General features: G+C 40.4%; 1 protein-coding gene across 1 annotated transcript in view; it reads left to right on the top strand.

Moving 5' to 3' along the window:
* Positions 1 to 9,648: 9,648 nt before the first annotated feature.
* Positions 9,649 to 13,311, top strand: part of LOC139467409 (cilia- and flagella-associated protein 337-like) — an 80,998-nt gene continuing 77,335 nt past the window's right edge. Inside the window, exons 1-2 of the mRNA XM_071248967.1 lie at positions 9,649 to 9,878; positions 12,228 to 12,526. Coding sequence (XP_071105068.1) covers positions 12,260 to 12,526 — 267 coding nt within the window. The 5' untranslated portion in view covers positions 9,649 to 9,878; positions 12,228 to 12,259. The remainder of the gene's footprint in view (positions 9,879 to 12,227; positions 12,527 to 13,311) is intronic.

A 13,311-nucleotide genomic window follows, 5' to 3' on the forward strand; every position in this document is an offset into this window, starting at 1 on the left:
TGTGTCCATGGTTCTTTAAAAATTGGGCCCTTGTGTTTTGGCACTCGTTGCATTCCTATCGGCCGATCTGAGAGACGCCACAATTTCCATTTAAATGCGAAATCCGCAATTGAAAAGGAAACATTATCACCGTTGATGTGAGGCGTACTTATACAGGGCTGGCTTGAACCGCCAGAAATAAACTGCCATCGGCACTTCTGTTTCCGTTTCCTGTACGAGTTAAAGTTTTAATATTTCCCGTCAAGTGGTCAAATCTAACGTGTTGAGAATAAATGTGTTCAGCACGTGGGTAACGGCAAGGGTTTTCGCCTCGGATTCAGCCATATCAAAATGATGGCAGTATTAAGGATGTGCGACCTCCTAGCTATAGACCACACTAGATATAAGTTATAACTTCAACCTCTACTGTAACACTATAACTACTACAACAACAACAACAACAACAACAACAACAACAACAACTACTACTACTACTACTACTACTACTACTACTATCCCAATTGCGTCGATCCATACGCATGATGTCAATCACTGCATTGTCTGCCCCAGACTCGATTACTTGCACACCGCCGTCATATAACTGGAATATTGCTGAGTGTGGCGTTAAATAACAAATTACTGCTGCTGCTACAACCACAAGTACCACTACTACTGGGGCTGCTTTTCCTCCTCCTCTTCCTCCTCCCTCTCCTCCACTCACTACTACTACTACTCTAATATACCATTACTATCTCTACTACTAATTTTTTGACCGCCTCCGTGGTCTAGTGGTAGAGCGTCCGCCCGGAGAGCGGAAGGTCCAGGGTTCGCGTCATACCAAAAGACGTTAAAAGATGGTACTTGTTGTTACCCTGCCTGGCGCTCGGCATTAAGGGGCTAAAACAAGGACTGGTTGGCCCGGAGTCAGTATACTGTGTCTGAGTGGGGTATTCATGTTAAACTGCGGCATGGTATCTCAGTGTGCTAGCACTATAAATCGGCATCAGTCCGGACTAGTACAAGCAGCCACACACACACACACACACACACACACACGCGCGCGCGTACATGCACGTCGCTATATAAGTGCAATAATCTTTGACGCGACGTTAAACCCCATTTCACCTCACCTACTTATTTTTTATTACTATTTTCCCATAGACATGTGATCGCCAGCAACATTGATCAAGCTCGGAAACCTGGTTGATTGCTTCTCATTGTACTGCGACGACGTTGACAGTGTTGCATGACGCTGACAGTTGCGCATGATAGCAATCACTGGTCCGTCTGATCCAGGCTGTATTATTGACTGTCATAAAGTTGGAATATTACTTAGGACTCCGTTGAAACAAGATACGATTACCAGTTACTGCTGCTTATATTACTACGACTACTGCTACTCGTGTTACTACGACTGCTGCTAATCATGTTACTACGTCTGCTGCTAATCATGTTACTATGGTTACTGCTACTCATGTTACTACGACTACTGCTACTCATGTTACTATGACCACTGCTAATCATGTTACTACGACTACTGCTAATCATGTTACTATGGTTACTGCTACTCATATTACTACGACTACTGCTAATCATGTTACTATGGTTACTGCTACTCATGTTACTGCGATGATTGCTACACATGTTCCTACGAAGAACCAGGTTCGATTCCCGACATGGGTACAGTGTGTGAAGCCATTTGTGGTGTCCCTCGCCGTGATATTGCTGGAATGTAGCGGCGTAAAACCATACTTCCTTAGTGTGGTGTTAATTTATTCGTTACTCCGATTAGTATATTTTTCACTTTGAAACATTTCTGTTGGAAATTTCAGGGCACGAGAGAAGGGCATTGTATACATCATTGCTATCTGTTGTCCACGACAACAATAAAAAATCAATATGTTCACTACTAATTCTAGGTGAGGCTTAAAACTTATGTTTCACCCCTCGTATCACCAGATAGATCAGCAAACGATCACTGCACGTGTTATACTGGTATTGAATGTCTACAACACGACGCACCTGGCGTTATAGCTGAGTGTATGGCTGTCATTACATACTGCGTGATGGATAAATTGTCACAAACTGAAAAGCCGCCTTTGTCAAATAAGTTTTTATGATTATCCGGTATTTGATATCAACATTATAAAACGTCCAACGGCCTTACTGATGATTTCTGCGATATTGATTGAGAAATTTCTATCGCTTATCGGCCTCCTTGATCCATATGGATAGCATTATCGTAATTAGAGCCAATTGATCTCTGTAACTCCATGGGGATGTAGATTGTGCCATGTAACATGTCTAATAATGATTATCAACGTGTGTATAAAGGCGCTGCCATTTGCTGTGATCGTTATTGAGCGTTGAACAACGCTGACGGAAGCTTGCAGCCGCATCGTCCAAATACAAATACCTTAGCTACACAATCGCGCTAACCTCCTTTGAGTGACCAAAGGCACATCTAAAGATTAAACTATAAATACATGTATTTTAATCTGAAGGCATACCAGTATTTAACATACACTTGAAATTGGATTTGACCAAAAAATTACGAACGTTATCAAAACATTACTAGGTTGAAAACAGTCTCCAAAACAATGAAAATGAAAGGTTCAAAACACAACTATCATACCTGTGTCAAATACATCACATTCGAATAACTATTTCCTTTTTGTTTCATTTTTGTTTCATGAGCGTATACTTTCTTTTGCCCAGCAGTGTAAATAATATCATTAAAGGTTACCGTCGCATACTACGTTTGAATTGTTTGATAGGCATTATTTAAGAAGTTGACGGAAGACAGAGCCTTGACAACGGTATAAGGAAACATCGCCATTACAGTAAAATAAGTTGTTATCCATAAATTGTGTCTACTTTGGCATACGTTTTTTTTATAAATGAATTCAAGCTTTATATGATGAACATTTGGTTAATATGGATTGGATATTAACTGCACGTTTAAAATGAGGATATCATTTCACAGGACACGGAAAATATACATGTGCAGTCATTATATATATCTGTACTGTTTCATAAGTCATCGTTTCACTTTGACCACTTTGACAGGAAGTGTGCCTAGTGTACGTATTTTACGAGCGCTTCAACAGCTGTAAACTACAACTTGAGCTTTTCACGTCGATTTATAAGTGCAGTTTCAGTGAAACATTGGGTAAATACAGATATCAATTAACAGATCACGAAATGATTCGAGTCACGTTTCAATTTACTGACAAAATTAAAACAAATTATGTTGTCAGTTCAGCCATAAATAAAGCGGGTGAGCGTGAGGAGGGTGATTTCATTGGACTAAGGGGCATAACTCGTGCCTGCCTTTGGATGACTGGCCAACGGGACACACAATTCGATGACGTGTGATCATCATGCATCAAGCAAGGATGGTAATGGTTACTGGTGACTTTTTAGTAAATATAAATGACTATATCACAGTAATAGTGTGTACCAGTTGGGTATTTTTAATATCATTGGAACCAAATGAGATTTCAAAAGGAACTCAAGATAAAGCCCCACCACACTTTTATTGTGGGATATATTCATTGCTATATATTTACTAGAATATTTCGATCTATGTGTTTGTTTCATGTTGAAAGCTGTTCTATTTAAAGTTAGATAATTTTTTTCGTGAATGTTAACTTATTATAAATTCTTTGATAATAAAAAAGGATAAAATACTGAACAGAAACAGACTTGCCAAATCTTGGACCAAATGTATCAGCCATATTTGAATCTCTATTTAAATCCACTCCTTCTCAAATAGGTTCTCTTCTGAAGTTTATTTCTGTTAGGTAAAGAATGAAGACCATTATTTCAACAACATATCAGTGTTATTCTGCTTGTAGACTAACATATAGTCTCTGAAGTGAACATATCATACAGAAAAAAACCAGTTGTTCAGTTATCTTAATAAAAATCTAATAAAAAGGGAGCCCAGTGATTCTCTTCATTTCCTGATACTGCAGTAATCTAGACTTGCCAAACATTATAGACTTGCATGGGCTGTAGTTGATATAAAAGTATCAGGGTCTGTAAGACAGACTATTCTGCTTGGATCAGTAATAATTAATTTTGTTATCTTACTTCTGTTAATATTTTTTAAGAACCAATCAGTGTACCCACAAGACCAGGGATTAAAACTTGTATTCCATTGGAGGGATGCACAGGTGGCCCAGTGGTCTTAGGCCTTTCAATTCACTGTGACATCCCTTCAGTCTGCCAGAATCAGGTGAATGTGGTGTGATACACATTCGTTATACCGGAAACCTATCCGCCATGCTTGTTTGATGCTCCTAATAAAGCTGCAGGCGGTAGCATAACTATTTGTAAAATAGGGCGATAAAGCTAAAAATAATAAGATTAAACCTTCAAATTGAACATCAAAGCGTTGCATTAACGTTGACAATTGGCCATCAATGTTGAAAAAAGTACTCGAAAATAGAAGTTCTAGTTAATGGCGTGCTGCAACCTCATCAGTGACATCTGTCGGAACCCATGCTTCAGCAAACACATATTTTGTACTTTGGTAATTAAATAATACATTTACTTATGAAAAGATTTAATTCAAGCCCCCTAAACCCCCTGCTATTTTGTGACAAAAATGGCCTCTGAAAACCTTAGAAACTGTTAGGGCCTACAAAGAATGAGCTCGTGCATATCCCTTACCAAAATGGCGAAAGTTGTCCTGTATACTGATTGTTGCTGTGGTTTGAACCCCTAGTTTGTACTGTTAAAGATCTTCGCTCAAGTGTTTAACTAAGTTAACGTGATAAACATCTACAAACTCCCTCACGTCAGCTGGCCTCTCACGTTCAGTTGACATGCTGTAATGTACTGGAAACACTGTTCAAGGTAGCGTTCAACTCGCACTGACATTCCCCTTGTACCGAGGGCGCTCTCAAAATTAGAAATAGGGGCTCTTAGAATATGATTTTGGTGAAAAAAAAACAGAGTTAAAAGATAAATTTTGCGGTTTATGCTGACAGCCTGAAATCTTTATATACAAGAGATACATTTTTCCAGAATTTTATTGCCCATAATTAAGGGTGCATATAACACACGAGTGTGTATTATACGCGAATAGATAAGTCTTGTGTACATTGATCAATTGGAAGGGGTGCTAATAGGTATTGTTCACTAGCCAATATCTTAGGAAATATCGCTGTGGGCGCTTATTAGAGCGGGGTGCTTATTACGTCGAATACGGTATGTTGTATTGCAGCTCACAACTCAAAGACGAGGCAGTGATGCTAATTGCAGCTCTGAACCTGAGACTCTGGTCAAACAGACCAGGAAAACAACAAAATGGATCTGTCAAAAGTAGATGATGGATTGGAAGTCAGTCAGACAAGGGTCAAAGGAATGACTATAACAAGGCTGAGTGTGAGTATTTGTGTTGTTTCTGCTGTATTCTGGGACAGTACAACCAGGTGACTGTGTAGACAAGGATCTCGCTGGTCACCCATCCATACTGTATTAATACTGCAGTATTGCATCCTCCCAATCATACTTGAGGTTCTGGAGGGGCCATCAACTCTGGAACAGCCATCAGGGTTTCAGAAAATGGGACACAATTATCATCTTAGGCCAGATCAATTTATTTTGTATTTTGCAGATTTTGCTTTTTGTCAATATGCCAAGATGCAGGAGACAAAAAAAACCCATTAAATGAAATGATTAGGGTGATTAAAGTTTACTTCCTAAAAAGCTATGAAATATGATACAAATACAAAGATCATACAGCATGTATCTTTTTCATTTTTTTAAAACTATCATACTATCAACTTTCCTCCCACATCATGATAATATTGAAATACTGTTCAATGCAGAATTAAACTCACTCACTCACTCACTCACTCACTCACTCACTCACTCACTCACTCACGACAGACAGACAGACAGACAGACAGACAGACAGACAGACAGACAGACAGACGCCCATGCTCAGATGCTTAGTTGACCAAGGCAGCTGATGAAGCTCATGTGAGGTGAAATGGGATTTGACGTCATGTTCAAGACTATGCACTAAATATATATGCTCAGCTGTTTGTCCTAGTCCCATGAAGATCCGGGTTAGAATAGGTCTTCAGCAACCCATGCTTGCTTTAAGAGGCGACTATGCTTGTTGTAAGAGGCGACTAACGGGATGAGGTGGTCAGACTCACTGGTTGCTGCATGTCATTATGTCCTAATTGCTTAGATCGATGCTCATGATGTCATACACTGGAGTGTTTGGTCCAGACTCAATTATTTACAGACTGTCATCATAGCTGGAATATTGCTGAGTGCAGCATTAAACAACAAACTCAACCGAAGCTTGTACTTGTCCGGACTAATGACAGTTTTATAGTGTTAGCCCACTAACATGGATACCCCACTCACACACAGTATTTTGACTCCGAGATGACCAGACCTGACCAGGGATTAAACCCTGTTAGCCCACTGCCACAGTTTAACATGGATATCCCACTCACATACAGTATTTTGACTCCGAGACGGTCAGACCACCGACCATCCACTCTCTGGGCAGACACTCTCTCCGCTATCATGGATGCTGTCAATGAGCAATGTCAGACAGCAGGGTGGAAGCCACAGCCTTGTGCTCCTTGAACCCAACTCACTCAGTATTCACTGACTAAAGTTGAGTCCAAATCATTTCTCCAGAGATCTGTTCACACAAAACAACATTCACTTAAAACAAATCCATGCCAAGTTCCAATTTGCCAAATGTGATACAAAACATTAGGCCCTCAAGTTAAAATGTATAAAAAAATTCTCATATGAATAAAATTATAACAACCTTCCCCCTCACGATGATCTTAGAATCTGCATTTGTCACATGGTATATGTCAATACATCAACATTATATCAAACCGCAATGGTAGATTTAACAGGGACAGGGTCAAAGCTTGTCAGCACTACGGCAAGCCAACACAGTTTTATGTGCAACAACACAAACATGTTTATGGGGCTTGAACTCAGGTTAATGTGGGAGCTGAACCGCTAAATGTCGCTTTACCTGCCGGCACAGACGTACAAATATTGTAGCAGTTCTGGAATGCAATATCACCTGAGCCACTTTAAGGCTCTATTACGGCTCATGTTTAAAATGATTCTTTTCAGTGCAGTTACTTTTATGAGGATATGCATATTTGACATCTGTGTGCATGTAGACTGGCATATTAGCTTTGTTTTTATCACCATATTTAGTAGGAGACAAGGTCACATTTAAAAGGAGACAATGTCGCATGTAATGGAAGACGAGGTCACCCTTTATAGAAGATGGCGTTTAGTTTGTTCCATTTTAATGAAGAAATTATAGAAATTGCCCTAAGAATATCTTTGATAAGCATTAAGAAGTTGTAAGAAGATGAAGACATGAAACATTTATAGATAGCAACTTCTATATTGTTTGTGACAATGTTTCAAGGCTACTTCTGTTCCCTTAAGGGGCAGTTGGGTAGCCTTGTGGTTAAAGCGTTCCCTCGTCACACCTAAGACCTGGGTTCAATTCCCATCATGGGTACAATGTGTGAAGCCCATTTCTGGTGTCCCCCGTCATGATATTGCTGTAATATTGCTAAAAGCGGTGTAAAACCATACTCACTCACTCACTCTTTCCCCTTCATCATGTGATAACAACTTCTATATTGTTTGTAACGGTGGTTTAGGGGAATAGCATGCTAATATGGTGCTATCTGGTTCGGTTGATTGTTCTTCTCATGGACATATATTTAGGTGAAATAATGATATAAAGAAAGAAGAATTTTGTTTGAAATTTTATCAATTGAATTTTGTTTGAAAATATGAACTTTGTAATACAAATATATGAAGTAGTCATTTGGTTATAATTAAAAAATATTCAACAATTTGTTTCGAAATGACTTAGAACATAATCTCTGGATATGCTTGTCAAGATATGCACGTTGTGCAATCTCCAAGTTTTCATGCCTTGCCAAATGGAGCTGACTCGGTTACGTTCCCAGAACATATGTATAACATATTCTGTTTCATTTGAACAATAACTACAACTTTTACTGTTTTTTTATTTTGCATTGGTTGGTTTGAAAAGTATTTTCCAAGTAATGTTATTCTTAAAGCTAATTGGTTTCACATTTTAATTCAATCTTGAATAAGATAATTTTAATGAATTATAATTAACTAGGCTCTGACACGTTATATGTACTCTGATATGCAGCAGGGAAATTGAACTTTCAAATGTTGATGTAAATGCTTTAAAATCAATGCAACTTTGATGTTCATTTTGCATCTCTGTTGGATGTTCAATGAGTTATTTTGAGCTTTCTTATCATTTTACATACCATGGCTGCTTTGTCAAGTAATGAAACACATGTTTACGTCTCACAGTTGTTGGGGTGGCCGGGTAGCTTAGTGGTTAAAGGTTCGATTCCCAACATGGGTACAGTGTGTGAAGCCCATTCTTGTGTCCCCCGCCATATTGTCCCCTGCTGGAATATTGAACGATGTAAAAACCTCACTCACTCACTCACTCACAGTTCAATCTCATTAAAATCAGGTCTTAGTTCTCGCTGAACAAAGATCTGAGGACATCCCATTACGCGTCACGTCAGGCCGACCTTTCGCGAACTCTGACCGACCAATGGAATTACTGGCAAGAAGTCGACATTAGCCAATCAGAAAGCAGCTTTCTCGTGTTTTACTGCACTAATTTCAAATTGGTGACTACTCTTCAAAACATATTTTGACAAATTCTCACTTCAAAATTTGAATCCTGAACAAAAGAACATTCTCGAATGGCTAATATATGGTCCAAATTGTATAGATTCAGTCGTTAAGCCCGTAACTATCGTTCGGAATACCCCGTTTTAAAGTTTTCGAGGCTGCATGATTAGAAATCACATTCCGACTGTCACTTTCATGATCTGGCAAGCGACGCTCTGATTGGTCAGATGAAAGCTCGTTCTGACGTGACCCCTAATGGGATGTCCTCAGATTTTTGTTAAGTTGTAGCGAGAACTAAGATCTGATTTTAATGAGATTGCTCACAGTTGTGTGTTATGGCAGTACACATGTCTGTTGTGTTTCTCCTTGTCATGGCTGCCATTCTATATCATGTCTAAGGATCACTATTTATACATTTCATTCTGGCTACTGCCCCAAGTTATGCTTGTTTTACTCTGCTAACTCAGGATGAATCGAGTCAGCCCTGCTTGCCAGAAAACCAGTAACCTCCTTTGACTTAGGTCACTTAAATTTTAATAATCGAATGCACATATTACAATGATCACAAGACTTTTCAATGTACTCTAGCCTTCACATTATTCCAGGGTGTTCCTTAATGCAGCTTCTATGGCTGTGACATTGTCTAATATTGTTCAGACTGTTACGATCTCCCCATTCAGCCGATTCACTCACTCCGTTTCTTCTATAGAAAATGTTTCACGCAGTGAGCATACGCCCCATTAACTTGCAGGAGATTCACAATCTAACAACCGTTATCAAAGTTATCAATAGAAAGTTATTTTCTGTGAAATTGGCTTGTCATTGTATATCTACATATGTGTATGCTATACATGTTTTCCCCACGGCATACATAGGTATGGCAATATTGCTCGTAGGGCGTACGGCAGGCTGGTATTGTTGTGGTATTCAATAGGGAAAGGTATTGGCATATTAAAGAATAGTAACGCCAGTGTATGTTGGCTGTGATTGGGAAATTAAAAATCCGTGGATACGGCAGAGTTACATGGAAATAGAATGGGAGATTTTGAGATTGTGTTTTAACAAGGTCAGTCACGGTTTGGATACATTGTTGAACAATACAAGAAATGTGCAGTATGGATACAATATAGTGAAAGCTCAACTGGGCTGTTTACGCTAACCTGAGACAAGTTTCCATATAGGTGAGTTGATCATATATCAGTGTAGTGTATCCAGAGACTATGAATAAAGTGTATTTGTATTTACTTGTCAAATTACATGTTTGTCTCATCGAGTGGCCGGACAAAGTTGATATTTTCATGAGACTTGATGTGAACATGTCAAGTTTGTCAGGTCGTGAGGAGATTGCTATGTTGTAATGTGCCCCTGTGTATACATGGGTACATACTAGAGCTGGGACAAGTCCAGATTTACTACCCAGGACCCTATTACCCACCCCTACCCGGGTACCTAAACCCTTATTACCCGACCCTACCCAGGTACCTTACCCCCTATCACCTGACCCTACCCAGGTACCTTACCCCCTATCACCTGACCCTACCCAGGTACCTTACCCCCTATCACCTGACCCTACCCTGGTACCTGACCCCCTATCACCCAACCCTACTCTGGTACCTGACCCCCTATTACCCGACCCTACCCTGGTACCTGACCCCCTATTACCCGACCCTATCTGGGTACCTGACCCCCTATAACCTGACACTACCCGGGTACCTGACCCCCTATTACCCGACCCTACCCAGGTACCTGACCCCCTATCACCCAACACTACCCGGGTACCTAAACCCCTATTACCCAACCCTACCCAGGTACCTGAGCCCCTATCACCCAACCCTGCCTGGGTACCTAAACCCCTATTACCCGACCCTACCCAGGTACCTGAGCCCCTATCACCCAACACTACCCGGGTACCTAAACCCCTATTACCCAACCCTACCCAGGTACCTGAGCCCCTATCACCCAACACTACCCGGGTACCTAAACCCCTATTACCCGACCCTACCCAGGTACCTGAGCCCCTATCACCCGACCCTACCCAGGTACCTGACACCCTAATACCTGACCCTTTCCGGGTAACTGACACCCTATCACCTGATCCTACCTGGCTATGTTTACTGGCTAGAAAATACAAGAAAAGTGAGTAACAACATCCATTAAATCTTGGTACATGATGAAGACAAACTCATTCATGCACATGTGTCAATATTTCAAAGAATTATTATCTTATCAGTAAAATCCACAAGCATTGAAATGTAGCGGCATTGAAAGCTGATTATATCATGTATTTGTTCAATGTGTTTCCTTTTATATTCCATGAATGAGGGTTATGACCTTATATAGCCAACCTCACATGATAAGGAGTGAGTGAGTCTGGTTTAATGCCACTTTCAACAGTATTTCAGTTATACCACGGCATGTGAGTTTCATGTGGGAGGAGAGCCCGAAGTGATGCATGTCTCAGATGTTTACCATTTTGGTGAAACACACTTAAATGGGAATGGTGCTGACAAACCAAGAAACATTATCAGGGTGATCTAAGATTCGAACCCACGTTCATAAATTCCAGGCACACCTAAGGGACAGAACTCTGATGACCAGAGGGATGCACTGGTTGCATGAAGTGATTTCTGACTTCTGAGCTATATATAATGGTACACACAGATAAACATTAAGTGTTTTCATATTTGTAGATGTTATTGAGTATTTGATCTCCAGAAATTTCAAGTAGAACTGACGACTTTTGCCAGAGGTTTATAATGTTAAAATTTTAAGTGCATCAAATTCTTAATAACGCCTGCAAATCTGAAAACACATGTTTATTGACATTGTTAAGTACTAAAGTTGACAGTAGTTTTCCGTAGCACAATCCCTCTGTGTGAACTCTCACAGCTGTGACACAAACCTAATGACGCTCTGAAATGCTCGGATGTTACGACTCAATGAATAATAATAATAATGAGTCCATCTGTATGGTGCCAAACATACCAGCTCGTGTGCTCATGGAACTTACATTATTACCCCAGTCAATGGATCAGTGAGCACTCGATTTTCATTCTCATCTCCCTGGGGAGTATACAACCCAAGCTGCCTGTGAAGCGCTAGAAGGTTAACAGTCTCATTACCATCTCATCCTACCGGGTACCCACTCACTGCTGGATGTACAGAGGCACATTTCGAACAAAGTCACTTGCCTAAGGAGACACCACATGTGGTACTTGTGCTTCAGTGTGGGGCAGGACCGAAGCTCTAGAAACTCACAGGAGTCGAGCTGCTTAACGTGGTCACCCATTCACCTACTCTCCGAGACCGACGTTGCTTAACTTCACCTGATTAGTGATCTGTGCACTGTGCACAGGACCACATGCCACCACATCTGGTGATGAATGAATGATGTCAATATGCAAATAAATCAATTAGTTCTGAAAAATATTGATGAAAGTTAATGTAATTAATCAGGAAACCATTTGACCAGGCCAAATGACACTTTTCTTTTCAAATTTGTGATTGATAAAAGTAAATTCTTTTCACAGCACATTCCCCGGCAGTACACACATCTCCAGCCATGGATTACCTGACTCCAGACTACCGACCCACATCTTCACGACGAGGGTCCAATGTCTCCCGCCGGTCGTCAGGGCCACGCCCACTCATAGCATGTCCTCCTGCGATGTCATACTCCCCTGAAGGCTCCCCCCGCCCCGACTCAGCGTTACACCGTGGTTCAGTAATATCATTGTTCCGTGAGTTGCCGTCCATGACGTCGACCCCCCTTGACGGGAAAAGATCGAGATGGAACAGCAAAGCCAGGAAAGCTTCTAGATACTCAGTTGTAAGTATGTTGCAACTTGAGGCAAGACATTTATGGAAAAATGTGAATGATGAAGTGCCAGAGAACCAAGAATAACTTTTAGTTTCAGAGTTTTTACCGGGGCCAATCAAGCAGTTATGAGCCCTTCATGGCATACTTGAAATGACATATTAGAAACTTGTGGAAACTTTGAAATATTGATATGAAAATATTAGACATGTTCAAATGGCTAACAACTAGGCTTTATCTTTCATACAATTGAATTTGTAGACTTCTGACAGGATGAAAGGCATAAGGATAACGAAAATAAATGGAAAGGCAGATTTTTCGAACTTCAAGGGAAATCTAACTATGAGCAAATCTTCGACCTAAGATGAATTTTTTCCACATGCTAATTCTCATGAAAACTAATACTGATTAATCAAGCTCCTTCCCAGCGTGTGACACCTTCGTTGTACTCTTGGTAACATCGCTGCCACCAGTGTGGGCGCGGCCATTACAAGAATCTTGAAATTTGCCCTCTAAGCCCATATGTAGGGTGGGTGATTTAACTTTGACTTAGCCCCCAGTGACTATTTCCTGTGCCGGCAAATGAAATCTGCCCTACGTGGAAGAAGCTTCCAGGATGATGAGGTCATAATGGCTGCCACAGAGGCGTGGTTAGAAGGCCAATCTGCGGATTTCTATAAAAGTGGTATTAAAAGCTTGAAGGACAAATGGAATAAGTGTATTGAGGTGAATGAAGATTATATGGAAAAGTAAAAGTGCAAAAGATATTCTGCGACTTGGTCTTATATTGAAGTTGC

This window comes from Haliotis cracherodii, unplaced genomic scaffold, assembly GCF_022045235.1.
Source record: "Haliotis cracherodii isolate W230 unplaced genomic scaffold, xgHalCrac1.p SCAF_2, whole genome shotgun sequence".
NCBI classification, from domain to species: Eukaryota; Metazoa; Mollusca; class Gastropoda; order Lepetellida; family Haliotidae; genus Haliotis; species Haliotis cracherodii.